Genomic DNA, 18,789 nt, shown 5'->3' with positions numbered 1-18,789 from the left:
GTCAGGGTACTTTCCTGTAGGATTCTCACGCGAAAATGATCATGAAAAGGATTTTTATGTAAGGGATATACACGTTTTGAATGACAGGAAGGTGAATAAACTATGACAGAATTTTTATTTTGGCTGAATGGTCCCTTTAAAAGCACATTAAGCATAGCACAATGTTTACATTATAAGGTAAACGTCAAGACAGAAATATTTCTGCGTATTTCTATGCTGTGTCTTTTTAGCTTAAATGTCTCTCAGTATCACTGACCAGAACAGTTAGGCTCCATGAACCCCGAAAGGTCATTTTCTAGACATTTTGATGTTGTATTGGTAATATTATAAAGCTTTATCATGAACACCTACTGTATGTTGTCTTAAAATGCTGTTTACCCAAGCAAGGTCACTAGGCTTTGGAACAGAGCTAAAATAACAAGTCTCCTATTGCAAACAACAACCAATCTCCACAGGGAAACATTTGTTATCTTGTCAGTGATATGTTCCTATGAGACTACACACACACACACTGATTAGAACCAGTCATAGATGTAGTTCGACCTTGATTGTATATGAAGGTTCAATTATTGTTTTCATTTGTGTTCTCTGTGGGTTCATAGAGAACACGAGTTCCTCAGATCTGAGCGTTCTGACAGTGCTGATATTCAGTACAACAGCAGCTCTGAGATGCTTCACTATTTGTTTCTCTTTCTGTTTTTGCTGCTGTAAGCAGGAGGGAAAAGCTGAGTTTATAATGTCTCAATTTCTATGTTTTTGTATTTGTGCTGACAGATACAGTATAGCATCTTCAATCTCAAGATTAAAGGGAAAATGATTCAGGAAATAAAAATAAAGCCCGTTCCAATGTAAAAGTTCAACTATTTTACAATATTGTAATAATATTTATAACAATTAGCACATTCCTCCCAAAATTACATTTCATCAAAGTCATTCAAAATGTATAACCCCCTATACTATATTGTGAATAAAATATTACTGTAATCATTTTTATTGAAACTAAAAAATACAAAACTGAAACACTTCATATTGAAGTTTAAGCTCAAGTCCGGTGCTTTAGCATCATGGTGGAGATGAAATCATACTATTTGCATACAGCACAGGGAGACGTACAAGTAGGAGAGCATATAAACATTTTGTCAACACGCTAAACAGTACCGTTAGTTTACAAGGCCATGCTACTAGGAGGATTAAAGCTGGAGGAAGCAACGGAGAGAATTAACAATATATATATATATATATACTGTATATATATTTTTTTTTTTTGACAGAGAGATATACAGAGTTATTGGTTAGTCAAATAAATGCGGAACAGATATGTTTTGAGCTGTTTTTTGAAACTTGTGAAGGATGCTGCAGTTCGGGTGGTATCTGCTAGACAGTTCGTCTGTCTTTTAACACTTTTTCTATTGCACTATTAACCTTCAGTTTTTTTTCTTTTGTCTCCTGCTTTTCAGCCATGCAGAGTCTGCTGGACACACTGAGCGACAGCACCAGCTCCACCATAGCCAATGACCTGGACCTCATCTTTCTGAAGGGCATCATGGAGAGTCCTGTGGTGAGTCACCTGTCATCTTCACCTGAGGACAACATCAGCTGCTCTCTTTGACTTTAAAAAGGGCGGAACAACATCATTTCTTCAATGAATTTAGGCAAAATTTACGCACCTCAACAAACAATTCAATCATTTATAGAAACAACCAAAAATGATAATGTCATACAATTGAATTGAAATTAATAATTTTGTATAGATACATTAAGTTGAATCTTCCTGCAAGATTATATAAGCGCTGACAGTTTAACCTTAAAAAATGACTGGACTTAATGCAATAGTTTATGTAAACGTGAAATCTGTGAAATGACTTAAAAGCTCTGGGCTATGTTCTAAATCTGCAAGATGTCTTCGATATAATACTGAGATTTAGTTCACAGCTGCACAGATCAGAATCTGTTTAAATCGGTTTGATTAAAAAGAATGATTTGTTCATAAATCAGACATCACAACTGTTGTTTTCAGCAGAGTTTGAGTTACATTGCACCACTTAACTGAATGCTGACTCAAGTATCAGAAACATTTTGAATTCACTTCAATTAAAAACTTGATTTGACACATTGATTTGAGGACATCCATGTTATAAACAGTAATAATGCTGGGCTTTGCCAAAGAGCACTTTATACAGCAGCTGCCAGTTTCAAGAGACATATAAAACGGCATACTTTCGTATGATTTCAGCAACAGAACGCACCACAACACAACAAAACAGATTTGACACGTGTTCAAGAAAGCCAATATATGTTCAATATGGCGCGAATAGGTGTTTTTCTGTGTCTTTGGTGTGTTATAAATTGCCCATGCCCATTAGACACGTAAAATTGATCAAATGAAAGTGTCGGAAACAAAAATTGCATTCTATCTAAAAGCGAATGCTCACCCAGACCTGCCTGAAACGCCTCGTGTAGCCACACCCCCACAAATCTACGTCAGTTGGTGGTATGATTTGACTAAGACCGCCCAAATGTATATGCAAGTAAGGTGGGCGTACCTGTCAGTACCATTGCTTGGGAACCTGATGTTCCAAATATGGTAAGAGGCGTTACATTTCCGTCACACGCTTGCAGTATTCGACCAATCACTACGCACTGGTTAACTGGCCAATCATAGCACACCTCACTTTTCAGGGCGATGAGCTTTGTAAAAAATCTGCGCGTTTCAGAGAGGCGGGGCAAAGAGGTGATACAAACATGCACGGTATGTTGAAAATACAGCATTTTTGAACCTTAAATCGTGTATACACATTGCATTACATCTAAAACAAACTATAATATTCGTTTTAGCCGTGTCATATGATCCCTTTAAAAATACAGTTTTGTATTGTTGCATAGCAGCTTTACATACATTTAGTCAATTATGTGTATTGATTTTTGATCGAATTGAAACTTTCCAGCCCTGCAGTGAAGTTCAATGCACTCTAATGTCTAATAATCTATCACACGAATGGATGTAACCCATTACTTCACTTAGTTTAAAGTAAAATTAAAATATGTGTTACTTATTATAACACTGGAATTAATAATTGAATTCATTTATTCTCCACAGAAACGCTCATGAAACTTTATTTTTAACATGCAGAGAAATAAGATGTTGAATAGGGTCCATGTTTACCAAAGCAAACACTAACCACCTGAACGGTGGAACTTCACAGAAAACAACATCAATGAGAGCCGAAACCTCTCTGTGTCACGAACGTTGAGTGCAAGGACAGAGGTCCCAAGTGCAGACAGCAGGCAGGGGGTTAACAAAAGGCTTTAATACAAACACAAAACATGAAACAAAAACCCACAAGGGGGTAAAACAACAAAACAGCAAGGGCAGGAACCGGAAGGGAACACAGGAATGTAAACTAACTACACTAAACTAGACAAGACAATTACCACACTAGACATGACTAAAATAACTAAACTAGACTAGACTAGACTAGACTAGACTTACATGGTGATACAGGACAAGGCACAAGACCAGTGTAACAACACAGATGATCCAGCACAAGACAGAGGACACAAGGGCATTAAGTAGGGGAACAAATCAAGAGAGAACAGGTGAAGGGCATGAAACAATAAACAAGCAATAACGAGGAGACGAGAGGGCGGGAACAGAGATAGACCGGAGAGGGTGTATGGAAGGCCATAAGGGCCAAAATTACCCCTCTCCACATGAAACATGGGGTTCTGTCATGATCGTGCCACTAGACCACGAGAAATATGACATGATGCGGCAGAATCATGACACTTTGACCTTTGTATTACTGTAACAACTATTTTCCATCATTTTCCATCTTTGACCAAACATAAATAATTAAAACGTTCAGGTGAGAAGGCTTACGAGTATTCATTTTAATTTGAATCAATTTAGTTAAATTTATGAATTTTTGGATTACATGCTCCAAGTGCTAAATTCTAAGTATTGTAAATTGAGAACTAAAATTGAGTAAAATTAAAACTAATGAGTGTTGTGTGGTGTTTAATTCTCTGTTTGATACCAAAGATTTGTTTCTCTCTCTGTTATTGTTATTTCTGGCCACAGGCAGTTTTACATTCCTGGACAGTTTTTGCTCAAGGTCAAATAAAACACTTGTCAGATTGATTCTGTATTCCACATTGAAATGGCGACAAAGGGCAAAGAGTTATTCAATTCATTTCAAGTATATTTAGATATATTTATATTACAATGTTGCATTGTTTCAAAGCAGCTTTACGGGAAAATGTACAGTTATGTATACAATGTTCAATCTACACAACAGAACAGATTTTTTTTGTTAATGATTGCTATAATGCTTATAAATTAATGCATTCATTTTGTTTAATAATATACCTTTATTATGTTAAAAATTGTAGTATTATATGATTACATTTGAATTGATAATTTTATCATTATAATAACCAAATTATGTGCTTATAATAATAAGCACGGATGTTTAAAGATGAGGTAACACACACAGTTTCAATCTCATATTAATCTTGAGTACCTATAGAGTAATATTGCATACTTCCTGTCTTCAGTTTTGTAGTTTGATCAAATGTATAAAAGGCAGATACAGCTGTACGATTATTTCCAGAAAAACACGAGCTGATGGAGGCGTGCAGAGGGAGCAGAAATACAGCACGAGCACACAATACATCAATGCGCCATCTATCAGTTTCAAACGATCTCCAAATCCAGCGTTATATCCACTGTTTATATAACATCCATCACTGAAATGCAGTGAGCAAACAAACACAGCTAAGCTTCCATCAGCCGAGTGAAGCGGCAATGATGGGCGTGTTCTTTCTCATGCTGGCTGGTTGACGTGTGGGCGTGCTCTTTCGCTCGCTAAATAACGCGTGGGCATGCTTTTCCGGGAGAATTGTCCAATAAGGGACTAAGAACCATTGTTGGCGGAGTGAACCGAGCACAGAAATACTACGTAATTCATTCAACTCGGTTTTTGACAAGTTGACCATGTTAAGCTTGAGAAGCCAGCACGTTTTACAGTGTAAAGAAGTCAGAATGCATGAAATGGCATGTTACCTCCTCTTTAATAATACTACGTTTTCTATACAGTACCAACTAATACTAATTTGATACTTAATACAGTGTGTATATATTATGCAATAAAAATGATTATTATTAATCATGATTATTTTGTGTGTGTGTGTGTGTGTGTATGTTAAGTCTCGTGAGCACTTTGAAGAGCCAAAGCTAGAAGCCGTGCGGGACAATAATGTGGAGCTGGTGCAGGACATCCTGAGAGACCTGACACCCCTCACACCTCACAGTCGGGTGGCTCAGGAGCTCTCCTACATCCTCAAAGAGCCACACTTTCAAGTACAAAACAATGCAGATTTAGGAAAATACTAAAACATTTAGAAATGGTTGCTGCATCAGAATCAAACCATTCAAACGTGGCCAAATATCTGAATTCTCTTCACAGTCTTTACTTGAAACACACGACTCTGTAGCGTCCAAAAGCTACGAGACTCCTCCTCCCAGCCCCTGCGCATTCATGGACCCCACCCTCAACAACCAGCCCGTCCCCCCAGACGCCATCAGAATGGTGGGAATCCGCAAAGTGTCCAGAGAGCACCTGGTGAGATCTGTTGTCATGTGATGACATCGCCATTCACAGCTATGTATCGTTACATTCATCTTTGCTTCCTCTCGTAGGGCGTGACGTTTCGGGTGGAGGGTGGAGAGCTGGTGATCGCTCGGATCCTGCACGGCGGTATGATTGACCAGCAGGGCTTGATGCACGTGGGTGACATCATCAAAGAGGTGAACGGAAAAGAGGTGGGGAGTGACCCCAAAGTTCTTCAGAACATGCTGAAGGAGTCCAGCGGCAGCGTGGTCCTCAAAATCCTCCCCAGTTATCAAGAACCACACACACCGCGCCAGGTGGGCACACGCCCTTATTTATAATAGATGCCAAGAGAGACTAAACAACACACAAGTGCACTGCTAATTACTGGGAGACTGAAATCTGCTAAGTGAACAAGTCAGTTGTTTTTTAGCCATTTGGATTTTGAAGATCATCAGCGTCAGCCTTCTTTCATGTCCGTTCCTGTCTGTAGAAAATGCATTTGTTTGCAGATGTTTTTATTAAAGCTAAAATATGTCATTTCAAAATTGTATTAGTCTACATTACTTCTGCATTCATGTAGAAAAACTAGAGATGCACCGATACTACATTTCTCCACCGATACCGATTATTCAAAGTGATATCCGCCGAGACCGATTCTGAAGATTCAATTCATATTTCTTAACTTTCTGAATGTTATTCATTCATATAATAACAATTAATATTGAACATCATTTGTCTTTTCACAGCACGAATTCATTTCATTTTACTGTCCTCTTTTGATTGACACAATATTTCAGCCGATAGTGTGAAAAATTGCTTTTATTGTCCGATAACGATTATTTGCCGATATATCGGTGCATGTCTAAGAAAAACCCATATTATTTGTCCACCGGTGTAAATCGGCCATTTTCTTGAACTAAGCATCCCTGAATTCGCATTTTGGCACACACAGATTTGGCCACCTGTCTCATACCAAAGCATGCTGGGAGATTAGTGGGTCATGCCAACAGAGCCTCGGCACCTACCGACCTACAGATCTTTTTAGGGATTCTTTGGATCCACTTATGTTTGCCGCTACCGTCACAAGCTCAAATTATGAGCAAATGAAGAAAGATCTGGGTTCTTTCATACTGTGAGGGTCCTATCTGTGGCGGTCTTCCTGTGTGGCTGCCAACATGAGACCGGACATCACAGTGTTTCTTGGAAATGCTTGGAATAGAGTACGGAGCTGTTGTAGGTGTTTGTTGTGGTATTGTTGGCTTAGAGCAGTGTTTGTTATTGATGTTGGTGTGTATGTGTGAGCTCTTTCAATGATGTAATCCAGACATATTTTTCATCAGCACCTAGTAGCAATATTCCACTGGAAGGCAGGTGACTAGTGTTGCCATGACAACAGAATTTAGACTGGCCCACTCATATTTCCTTCTCTATCTCTCTCCTAAAGGGATACTTTCAAAAACCATCCGCCAGTTACGACTAAAATTATAGTCTGTTCCTCATACAAAGGAGTTGTATTGCTTCAGAAGGCCTTGGACTGGAATGATTTTTATCGTTTTATTCTGCTTTTGGCGCTGCTTTCACATTGTGAAGAGTAATGTCACATTCTTCTTAACTTCTTCTTTTGTCTTTGTCTCTCTCTAGGCCTTTGTAAAGTGTCACTTTGACTACGATCCCACTCATGACAATCTCATCCCTTGTAAAGAAGCCGGACTCAAATTCAGCAGTGGAGACATCCTTCAGATCTTCAATCAAGAAGACCCCAACTGGTGGCAGGTGACAAATCCGTACGACTCCTCGCCCTTGTGTATGACTTTCTTCCTTCTGCAGAACACAACAGAAGTTCTTCTGAGAAATTTCCCCCTATTGACTTCCATTGTAAGGACACAAAACCACCGAGACATTTCTCAAAATATCTTCTTTTGTGTTTTACTGAAGAGTCATATACAAGTTTTGAGGGTGATTACGTGATGATTCATTTTTATTGTTGGGTGTATTGAAGGTGTGATGTTAAGTCTGATCTCACCTGTAGGCGTGTCATCTGGAAGGGGGCAGTGCTGGTCTGATCCCCAGTCAGCTGCTGGAAGAGAAGAGAAAAGCGTTCGTCAAGAGAGACCTGGAGCTGGCCAGCGCAGGTTAGACACATCACACAGAATGAGAAATAACTGGGTCTCATTCAGAACCCAAACAGAACTCATAAATAATATTCACAGTAAAAATCATTTGCATTTTTAATTCAGTGCAACAGTTTATGTAAGAACTGGTTTATAGAGTACAGTATTTAAACTGAAATTAGTTTTGTGTCTTGCCACTTTTTTAATATTTGGGGCACATTTGATATATTTATGTTCATAAAGAAAGTATTTGATAAAAAAGTCAAATACAGTATATGATCAAAATGCTGGTAATTGCTGGCATTTTTTTAAATGCTAGCAGAGAAACAGTTGAGAACAAAGGTAAAAGTGACTATATACAGTCAAGGAAAAAATTAAGAGACCATTTCAGAGACCGTTTTTCTGATTTTAAAATTGACTATTTATAGGTGCGTGTTTAGGCAAAATCATCATTTTTGTTTCATTATTTCAACTACTAACAATTTTTCTCCCAAATTCCAAACAAAATATTGTTTCTTCTTGCATTTGTTTGTATGTCATATTTCTACATGTATTTAGGAAAAGTTGTAAAAGAAATGTTATGTTATCACAGTTTTCATGTGTCTTGTCAGGCTGTCAGTCTTTCACGTTGCTGTCTTTATGACTTCTCACTCCTGAGGTTTGATTTTGTTGAAATTCAACAGAGGCTGGACTGAAATGGCCACAATACATCTAGAAATGCTGATTTGAAATTCAAATGTGGAATATGCTCATAATTTCTTCAGAGACTGATGATATCAAGCCCAAATATTATAATATAAACACTATACAAATAATAATAATAATACAAGTAAAAAACATTTTTAAGGTGCCATTTTGATTAGCTTAAGTTAGAAAGTGACCCTAAGTTGCAGTTTCTCATTTTAGCAACATTGTAACAGCGTGACAAGAGACAAATAAAATGTGTCGATTCAAATAGTTCAGCCTAGAAAAATGTAAATGGTCTGAATTAAGCATTTTTGTATAATTTACTTATATTAGCATGCAGTTAGCTTAGCAACATGCTAATGTTAAACATTAAGATGAAATATTTGAGTCTTGAGTGTCCTTTAACGTCACATAAGGCTTAAGACATTGTTACTTTTAAAGACCAAATACAATAGAGGGCATTTCCAGTGCACCGAGTGTCCGAATTTACTCACTCGTTTTCACCCGCTCCTTAAAGTGGACTATATTAGTGAACTAATGTAGGGAATAGTGAATGAGGGTGTAGTGGGCGATTTCGGACACAGCCTCTGTCTATGGGTTGCTAGCATCGCGATGCTAAAGCTTCAAAATACCCGCGATGCCTCTCTATTTTTAATGTTGTATATGTGCATTAATATTCATTTAAACACGTACATCTGCCTTTTTGCGGTGTTTATCTCCTAAAGGAATGTGTGTTTTGAATGACTCGGACAAGATATTGATTCAAATTAGCGTTTTGAACGAGTTGCTTAAATGATCCACTAACTCATTGGAAAATTGACGCCATCTACTGGCCGTCTTAGTTCTGCATTTAAAGTAAGCCTAATATTTCCCTTTATAAAGACTGCTGTATCAATGAAATTTGTCCCACATTTGAATTAGTTCCCACGTGAAAAATGATCTAGTGTACTTTAGTATTTACTACAGTAAACTACTAATAGTAAACTACTAATAGACACTTGTGTTTTTGAGTCTTACCATAGTACATTTTTAAGTATACTACAGTATTTGCTACAATTTATCCAATTACTACAGTTAATACAACAAAATATTCTAGTGCAAAGTATAATACAGTTTACTATAGTAAATACATTTTTTTTATCTAAATCTGTGTTTTTTGGTATAGATTTGAATTATGAACATGGCACAGCATCGTGATACTGCTTGGTATCGAGATACTTCAGCTGGTATAGTATCGTAAGACATGTTTATGGTACCGTGACAACCCTAAGGCCATCTCTGCGGTACGCTATAGACCTCACCGTTAAAGGGATAGTTCACTCAAAAATGAATATTCTGTCATCATTTACTCACCCTTAGGTTGTTCCAAACCTGTATAAATGTCTTTGTTCTGCTGAACCGAAAGGAAGATATTTGGAAGAATGTCAGTAACCATACAGATGTCATCCCCCATTGACTCCCATAGTATTTATTTCCCCTACAATGGCAGTAAATGGGGGATGAGATCTGTTTGGTTACTGACATTCTTCCAAATATCTTCCTTTCTGTTCAGCATAACAAAGAAATGTACACAAGTTTGGAACAACATGAGGGTGAGTAAATGATCCCTTTAAATCTAACACCACAACATCATCAGACTGAACCGGAGCACGTTTCGCCCCCTGGGGGAAGATAAAGGTACAACCTACCCTCTGTTTAACTGTAAATCTGAAAAAAAAGTGTGAAGTGAGTAATTCAACTGGACTCCGAGGTTTGATAATAATGATGGTCTGGTTTAATTGAGGTTAAATGGATCATAGCAGTAATAGGGAGTCATGTTGATTGTGTATTATACTACCAGAACGTGTGCTGATGTCCGCAGGGCCTCTGTGTGCAGGGCTGGGGGGTAAAAAGAAGAAGAAGATGATGTACTTGACCACCAAGAACGCTGGTAAACACTGACTGCTCACATTCTCTGTTGTTGTGATTGTTGTCTGTTCAGTGAGTTTGTGTCATTGATTTGGATTCACACTGAATTGTCACTCAGTCGTATGTATTAGCGTGTCAAACAAAGTGTATTAGTTCCATTTCAAAAAAGGGCTCCAAATTCATAAAACGAAACCTATTTGTATAAGATTACTCCCAGAAAGCAAAAAAAGACACGTTGATTTGACTCTAGCAAACTGAAGTTGCACTGACAGGACTATCAGACTAAAGAAAGATGAGATCTTTTCCTCATACCAGAGTTTGATCGTCATGAGTTGAGGATCTATGAGGAAGTGGCCAAAGTGCCTCCGTTCCGCAGAAAGACGCTGGTTCTGATTGGAGCGCAGGGCGTGGGCCGTCGCAGCTTGAAGAATAAACTTCTGGTGTCAGACCCGCATCGATATGGAACCACCACTCCGTGTGAGTACATTCATATGGTTTACACAGCATTTTTTCAATAATTAAACATTGTGTTGTCAAAGTTGACAAGCTCTTTTCAATACTTACTATTGGTTAAATATTTGCAAAACCCACAGAAAACACGAAGGGTGACCAATTTATGCGTCGATTTGCACATTTAAACAGATGATTTGCAAGGCTGATGTAAAACTGTTCACCTTTTCGTTTCCGTGGACAGACACATCTCGTAAACCAAAGGTGGATGAGAAGGAGGGCCAGATGTATCTGTTCATGTCTCGCAGCGAGATGGAAGCAGACATTAAAAGGGGGCGATTTCTGGAACACGGAGAATACGATGGAAATTTGTATGGCACCAAAATCGACTCCATCCATGAGGTCGTGGACTCGGGGAAGATTTGCATTCTGGATGTCAATCCACAGGTGACCAAAAAAACAGGTTCTTTATGAAGGTAGTCAGGGAAAATGTGAAAAATCACACAGTTTAAAAATATGTTGTTTGAATTGTCAAATATTGTAACATTATAGTCCCCTCCAAAATCATTTTCAGTGGTTCTGGATTTACTATTTGTAGGTACATGTAAAATGATCATTCTGGTTTCATTCTGTAAACTAGTGACAACATTTCTCCCAAATTCCAAACCAATATGTTTTTTATTTGCATTTATTTGTAAATACTTATGTTTACATGTATTTTAGGATCAGTTCGAAACTGAATATATAATGGAATAAGCATGTTTTTTTTCACAACTTTCATGCGTTTTTGCCGTTTCCACTTTACTGCTGGGTGACTTTATATCATTCCTGAGGTTTTTTCTGTTCAAATTCAAAAGACACTGGACTGGAATCACCACAATACCTGTAGAAATACTGATTAAAGACAAATACATTATTTTTGTTTTAGATTTTTAAAAAGTGAATTCAATAACAAATATGTAGACACTCATCCGACTAGAAAAGTAGTACCGCATTATTAGAACGCTTTATTCAACTTCAAATAACACACATTGATTTATGCACATTGGAATGAATAAATGGGCTTAAAATTGTAACATAATTCATGATTGCTTTCCCACAGGCTCTGAAAGTCTTGAGGACAGCAGAGTTTCTTCCATACGTGGTGTTCATCGAAGCCCCAAACTTTGAGGTTTTGAAGGACATGAACAGATCTGCCATTGAAGCTAGAGTTGTGAATAAACAGTTGACGGTAATTCTCCTGCTTTAGGTCTGGGTATAATAAACCAACTGGCTTCTGAAAGAAAATGATGAGATGTTTTTAAAAAAGGTCCTTAACCAACTGGTGTTTTCACCACAGTATGAGTCACTTAAACAACGCTGCTTCATCGCTGGTGCAGAACAACTTCCTGTTTCCTGTTTTTAACTCTACATAAACAAACTGAATTACAACCAACAGAACATTTGTAACCAAATTAAAAAGTTAAAGGACTATATTTAAAATGTAATTATGTATGTAAGATTAAAACATAAAAATGAAACCGGACCAGTGGACCACCCAGACAGCACATATACATCTGGCTGTCTATTTGACGTCTGCATTTACATCTGCAATACATAGTTTGCTCATCTGCAATACGTCTCGGAGTACGTCTGCTGTCAGACGTCATATAGACATCTATAAGATGTCTGTAAGATGTTTATGATTGAGAACGGATGTAAAACTGCTCTTTCTAAGATGTTTAGCTGATGTTTTTACACAGCAGATGTTTTCCAGATCTCCAGATCTTTAGCAGACGTATTACAGACGTCTCTGAGACGTATTGCAGATGAGCAAACGATTTATTGCAGATGTAAATGCAGACGTCAAATAGACGTATGCCAGATGTATGTGTGCTATCAGGGCAGTGTTTACATTTTGCAAAGTGGTCTATTTAATAATAAAGACACATGTTAATGTCTGATGTCTCTGTAGGACTCGGAGCTCAAACGCACAGTGGATGAAAGCGAGCGGATCCACAGGGCCTACAGCCACTACTTTGACCTGAGCATTGTGAATGATAACCTGGACGGAGCGTACCGAAACCTGAGGAGAGCGTTAGACAGACTGAACACAGATCAGCAGTGGGTTCCTGTCAGCTGGGTCTTCTGAGATCTCCTCCACACTCGACTACAGTCGACTTAACTTATGTAATGTACATTAAACGGCCCATTGTTTTGATTTTTCCACACAAAAAAAAAACATGACAGTTAGTTTTTATTTTATGAAGAAAAGACACTGAACCGCTGTGTATATCTGTAGTTGTTTTATGAGGGGTTCTGTACAGTGCTGTATATGTATGTTTGTTATTTCTGTGACTGTAGGCCTGTAAATTTGTATAGAAACTGTTGGCAGTAAATACTGTAGAATACATTTTAGCACTACAAATTAAAATGAAGATATCATGTTGGATGTATCGACGCTATGATTATGTTGTGGTTTAAAGGAATCGTTTAGCTTGAGGTATTAAATGCAGAATTAAAGACTCTGTGTCATATTCTTGTGATCTGTCTGTCTGCATTTTGCTTTCACTGAGCTCAAAACATCACATTTAATGATAACAGAATTTGACATGTACAGTCTTTAAGCTGGTAACATTTGTAGAGGCACTGCACACTTTACTTTACTCAACTTTGGTCACTTGGATCTGATGACATTTTCAAATAAACATAATTTTCCGGATGGGTCATCTTACAACTCAAATTTTACACTCCAAAATTATTTATTTTGTCAACAATACATAAAAACACTTTTAATATTCAATGTAGTATAAACACACGATTAGTTTAATAATCAGGAAAACAGTCATGACATTAATTCAGTGGAAGAAATACACTTTTATTTGAGTTCTGTGTAAACTGTAGTTCTCATATGTTTCCGCTAGATAGAGCTACACTTTCACCTTTGTAGTTAACACTAAATCACACCGCTTCAGGGGTCTTCAACGTTTTCAAGGACCACTTAAAAGAGAGGGATATAAAGCAGGAACAAAATATGTAAAACAAAACAAAATGAAGCGTAACAGCCAATATAAATAGAAGCCAATCATAATAGGATTCATTAGCCTACTATTGTGATATGAAAGTAGGCATCACACGCATGTTAGTTCTATGTACTTAATGTCGGTTTATTATTTTCTATGGTTAATATAGATTTATTTTAATTATTATTTTTATTGATTTGTAGACTCATGCCTTTTCATTTAACTGACTATTAAGTATTTAACAGAGTTCGGGCCTCTTTCATGGATGACAGACCCTGGTGAATAGCACAGTGGGTTTCTGGAGTGATGGAGGTTGTTGAGTTGTTTTTTAATGATTTGTGAATAAACATTAATGGCCGGACACCTATGAAAGACCATTTCATTAGATAAACTACGCCGTGTCACAAGCTTATCTTACATAATTAAAAGTATCAAGCCCAAAACAACCCTGTTGAAAAAACAGCATATGCTGGGTTAGGTACATTTTGATGCTGGTTTGGCCAGCTTAAACCAGCTAAGGACCAGCACAGCACCAAAACATACCAAACCAGCATATGCTGTTTTTTTCAACAGGGAAACTAAACAAAAGTGATGTTGAACTGTGCAGGGGCCCATTTTGAGAAAATGTAAGCAATGACAAATGAGAAAACGAAATTAAATAATGGTAAGAATATTCAATATAGAATAAATTCAAAGATATTCAACATTTTGTGCACAGACCAGATATGAATTTATACATACAAAAATACAAAGAGTTACAAACTGGTACCAGTGATTAATAACCAAATAGGCTAAATTGAACCAATGGCGGCGTCTGTAAAAGTAAAAACAGAGAAAGAGGGAAAAACTAAAAACTGATACGGCACTCAACACTAAGGGGTTTCTTGTAAAAAGGGGAGGGGTCAAAAAAATGAACTATTTGCAAATAATATTTTCATCAATATAAGCAGTAGGCCTACTTTATCTGAGCGCAGAGCACCATTAATGTCTATTCATATAACAAACACACAGATCACGGTACATTAAAATGAATAAAACAAACAGTAACAAAACATATCCTGTACAAAAAAAGTTAAACACATGACACGTATAGTCGGTTGTGGCCAAAATGGATACAGCTTTCTCCACTGGGCATGCGCACTTCAATACCGCATTATTTTAGTCACGCCGACAACAGTTAATTACTATTTTTTTATTATTGTAAGGTGAGGTTTAGGGTTGGGGTAGGCGTTAGCTAATGTAATTTATTGTAATTTTATGGAGAGATTTTATATCCCTTCCGGCCGTGGCTGTAACCCCTCTAGCCACAACCACATTATTGGACGGTGGACGCGCGCGCCGGGACTGCAGTTAACTTCCGGTCTGTGATAATATAACTATTTATATTTTATTTCATTTATGTTAATATTAATGTGTATTGTTAAATTATTGTATAACAATTGTATTAAATAAACGATTTATTGAATTTTGTTGTATGTTCGTTTTATTAAATAAACAATTGTTGAACGAGTCCATTAGTTTGGTCGCATTTAAAGAAACATTGACATCTAGCGGCTGAGCTTGGTATCACAGTCTAAATTCAAGTTTAGCTTTAAATTCAAGTTTAGCCAAGTAACGGTTCTTCTCGTTTTCTTTTGCTTGTTATTAGAAATAATCTGCATGCACCCTATTTGAAAATGTGTACCGGAAGTTCAGGGCAGTCCACGAACGCGTGCATGCGCAGTAACGTTTGTTTATGTTGTCACTTTGAAACCGTCTATTAGAATGTCAGTATGTAGATTGTATATATATGAATGATCGGGGCTTGTGTCAAGCTTGCATTACATATGTAATGATAAAATGTCGGACCCTTTAAATTGTAAAGGCCCTTCTTACTGTCCAGTGGATCAACATTCTGACGGCTGTCTAAGGTTCTTTCTCACTCCTGGTCCGGCGATTCAACTTCCCAAACTGCATCTGGCCCCGGAGCCAAAGTAGAGATGTCCTCATATATATCACCGCAATGATCGATTTCCAAACCCTGTAAGAACACATTTTAATAACAAACACTAAAAATGATAAGAGGCTTGTGTCTGATGTTAGACATGACAGCAGGGCAATTCCGTGAAAATGTCAACCTTACCACGAAAAAATTAAGTTTTTACCAGCGGTTTTTACTATGGTAACAGCACAGATTTTAACATTTGGTGGTTCAAATACCCATGTGAGATCTCTCTTCAAATTTATAAAGCATTTGTTTTATTTTTAGTGCATGATTTTTCATAGTCAGGTTAGTGCCATTTTCAGGATTGTCACATCCATAACGCTACATAGTCCTCATAAATGGACACATGAAAATGAATATAAAGTAACTATTTTATGTTCTATAAAGAGGCATCCCTTCTCCATTCATTGGGTATTATTGCTTCAGGATTGTGCATTTTATTTTATAGAAATCCTACAAAGTTTATCGTCTCCCAAAAACCGCGTCCTTTTTTTGTCACATCCATAACGCATGTTTATTTCCCTTTTCTTAAATATACATTTTTTTCATAGACTGACATTTTTTGATGTTTAGACTCTATCAACAAGGGTTCAGTAAAATATAAACAGATGGTTCAATATAATCATAACAAATTCATTCTCTGAGCATTTTTATGTCACGTCCACAATGCAAAATGTCACGTCCATAACGCTGGAATTGCCCAGCACTAAAAACACAAATAATCAATATAGTTATTACCTTAAACAATTATTTTATCAAATAATTATCAATAATTTAGTATAATAATATATCAGCTGTTATTGAGCAACAATCCCCGTAAAATAAAACATAGAAGCTTTAAGCATGTCTCTTCCAATAAGAACTGAAAGTACAAGTGTAAACTGTACATGTCTGTGTGTGATTTCACTTCCGTTTGTGCATCTGCTTCATTAGCTGCAGCGATCAACCAACCGTGAACTGACAGAGCCAGTAAACACCCACCTCATACGTGTGGTCAACTTCAGGTTCTTCATAAACGGCATCTTCTTTCTTCTCCTGAAACCAAACACGAGACAGAAATGTCCACTGGTTTCAATCAACCTGACTCGAAAAGCATTCAAATTGATTGAAAATGAAAAATTCTTGCATCATGTATGACTTCCTTATGCAGAACACAAAAGAAGATACTTTGAAGAACGTCGATAATCGAACAACATTGACTTCCAATGTATGAAAACAAAACCACCGAGACTGTTCTCAAAATATCTTCTTTTGTGTTCCACAGACGACATGATGGTGAATAAATGATGACAGAATTGTTGTATTTGGGTGATCTGTCATTTAAAGGTGCCTTTCATATGTCTTGTTTTTACAGCTCATGAAAGAGAATGTGAAGTGTGGATGGGTTTGTGTGACTCTCACCTGTTTATAAAGCAGGACCAGAGGAACAATGACACACAAAATCAGCAGGAAACCCTGAAGAAAGATGAAGATATCTTTGATTCTCGATCTCTTCAGGATAGATTGGGGATCACTGTGTCCTGTGAAAGAAAAACGGTTGTTGAGGGGAGTGAGGACATACACCGCCTAACATCTAAAACCAAAACTCACACCCACTGGACACTTGCAGTTCAGTTCCTGGTCCCATAGTATTGTTCAGTTTGCAGAAGTAAACGCCGCTGTCCTCAATATCCACTTTCTTGATGGTGATGGAGGCGTTTCTAATGGACGTCTTCTCCATCTTAATGGTTCTCTGGTTAGTTTTCAGTGGGTACGGGTGGTCTTTGTATGCACGAGCTTTCAGCCATTCCACTCGAGTGGGAAGAGATGGATTAGATGCCACACAGTAAATCATGACGGTGCGGCCAGTTTTAACACCAAAGAAACGCGGTTTCTGGAAAACCTGGATATGTCCTTCCGCTACAACATACAGTATGAGATGAATGAGGAATTGATAGTTCTTCATTGAATTTCATAAAATTCACTTTATAGTGAGTTGTTTATAGCACATTGTGATGAGACTTCCTCTTTCACTCACAGATGGAAAGGAAGAACAACACATCTAGGGTAACTGTAATGTGCACAATGTCATTCTGCAATCTTTATAAACAAACATTTGAGAGTAAAATTGACATGTTCTACATCTCAAGCAGTTCCGACCGTGCACTCATCTCCAGATTTACACCCGAATGCGTTTAACAAACGTGAGTAACAAAGTCAATCAAAAGAAGTTTCATCATTTTTTTACCTGTGATGTAAATGAGTGCCATGACAGAAGAGGTCAGCAGAAGGTAATGCATGATTCCTGCTCCTTTTCCAGAAGATGTGATGAGAAGACCGGAGGAGAGCGACGGGTTCAGAGCAGAAACAAATACAGGAGGAAGCAGCTACAGGAGTTCAGTTCTGCTCATCTCAGAGAAACATGCAAATCATGTCACTCATGTGTGTCTTCTGAAGGACAAATGCATCTAGATGACCTTACCTAGACAATAATATACTTCAGCGTTATGTACAGTATGGTGTAAAAATCTGGTTTAACTTATTTAAACAGCACGCTTTGACATGGAAAAGGACATTTTGATTAATTTCATGATAACAATTTGTGATGATGATATATTGAGTTGACTGAGAAAAAAAGATATAGCCTAACACAAGTGTTACACAATTTTTTTCTGTCTAACCTCACTCTATAATAACATGATCAACCACCGACAATTAAGTCCATAAATTAAACATCTTAACATCATTTATGTTTGATACACGTGCAGACTGCCCACCTCAACGTAGGTGGATCGAACTTTTACCATCCTTATGGGGACATCCCCAAAATGCTAGAACTTTTACAAACAATAGCCATGGCAAATTTGACTCGTTAGAAAAACGGACAACTCAGATTTTTTTTCAGCTATACCTTAAAATGCAACAGTTGCACTACACTGGACTGCAGTTGCTCATCCGTGATGTGAGAGTGGTGTACATGCAGAATGTGTAAGCTGCAGACCTGTTTGTGTGCGCGGTTCCTGTCAGTCACAGTAGGTGGAGAGCATCAGTCC

At 37.5% G+C, this 18,789-nt stretch overlaps 2 protein-coding genes across 6 annotated transcripts in view; one reads left to right on the top strand and one right to left on the bottom strand.

Moving 5' to 3' along the window:
• Window positions 1-13,275, top strand: part of mpp2b (MAGUK p55 scaffold protein 2b) — a 29,680-nt gene extending 16,405 nt beyond the window's left edge. For 2 of the 3 annotated variants that reach the window (XM_057358538.1, XM_057358537.1), the window contains exons 3-13: window positions 1,458-1,558; window positions 5,210-5,362; window positions 5,469-5,624; window positions 5,702-5,929; window positions 7,257-7,388; window positions 7,645-7,747; window positions 10,275-10,343; window positions 10,637-10,798; window positions 11,016-11,218; window positions 11,874-12,002; window positions 12,726-13,275. In XM_057358538.1, coding sequence (XP_057214521.1) covers window positions 1,458-1,558; window positions 5,210-5,362; window positions 5,469-5,624; window positions 5,702-5,929; window positions 7,257-7,388; window positions 7,645-7,747; window positions 10,275-10,343; window positions 10,637-10,798; window positions 11,016-11,218; window positions 11,874-12,002; window positions 12,726-12,902 — 1,613 coding nt within the window. In that variant the 3' untranslated portion in view covers window positions 12,903-13,275. The remainder of the gene's footprint in view (window positions 1-1,457; window positions 1,559-5,209; window positions 5,363-5,468; window positions 5,625-5,701; window positions 5,930-7,256; window positions 7,389-7,644; window positions 7,748-10,274; window positions 10,344-10,636; window positions 10,799-11,015; window positions 11,219-11,873; window positions 12,003-12,725) is intronic. The other variant, XM_057358539.1, reaches the window with a different exon arrangement.
• cd79b (CD79b molecule, immunoglobulin-associated beta) lies at window positions 11,939-18,101 on the bottom strand. 3 transcript variants are annotated; one of them, XM_057358541.1, is made up of 6 exons: window positions 17,985-18,101; window positions 17,354-17,656; window positions 17,159-17,277; window positions 16,739-16,792; window positions 15,649-15,793; window positions 11,939-12,047 (listed from the first exon to the last, which is right to left on the bottom strand). In XM_057358541.1, the coding sequence occupies exons 1-5, from the start codon at window positions 18,034-18,036 to the stop codon at window positions 15,692-15,694; spliced, it is 630 nt and encodes a 209-aa protein (XP_057214524.1). In that variant the 5' UTR covers window positions 18,037-18,101; the 3' UTR covers window positions 11,939-12,047; window positions 15,649-15,691. The 3 variants fall into 3 exon arrangements, with proteins under 3 accessions (XP_057214524.1, XP_057214525.1, XP_057214523.1); XM_057358542.1 differs by having other exon boundaries at window positions 11,965-12,044; XM_057358540.1 differs by lacking the exon at window positions 11,939-12,047 and having other exon boundaries at window positions 13,406-15,793.
• Between the last annotated feature and the right edge of the window lie 688 nt (window positions 18,102-18,789).

The sequence above is a fragment of the Triplophysa rosa genome, linkage group LG18 (assembly GCF_024868665.1).
Source record: "Triplophysa rosa linkage group LG18, Trosa_1v2, whole genome shotgun sequence".
NCBI classification, from domain to species: domain Eukaryota; kingdom Metazoa; phylum Chordata; class Actinopteri; order Cypriniformes; family Nemacheilidae; genus Triplophysa; species Triplophysa rosa.
Note: the sequence above shows the minus strand (reverse complement) of the source record. Positions and strands in the feature narration are given on the sequence as shown.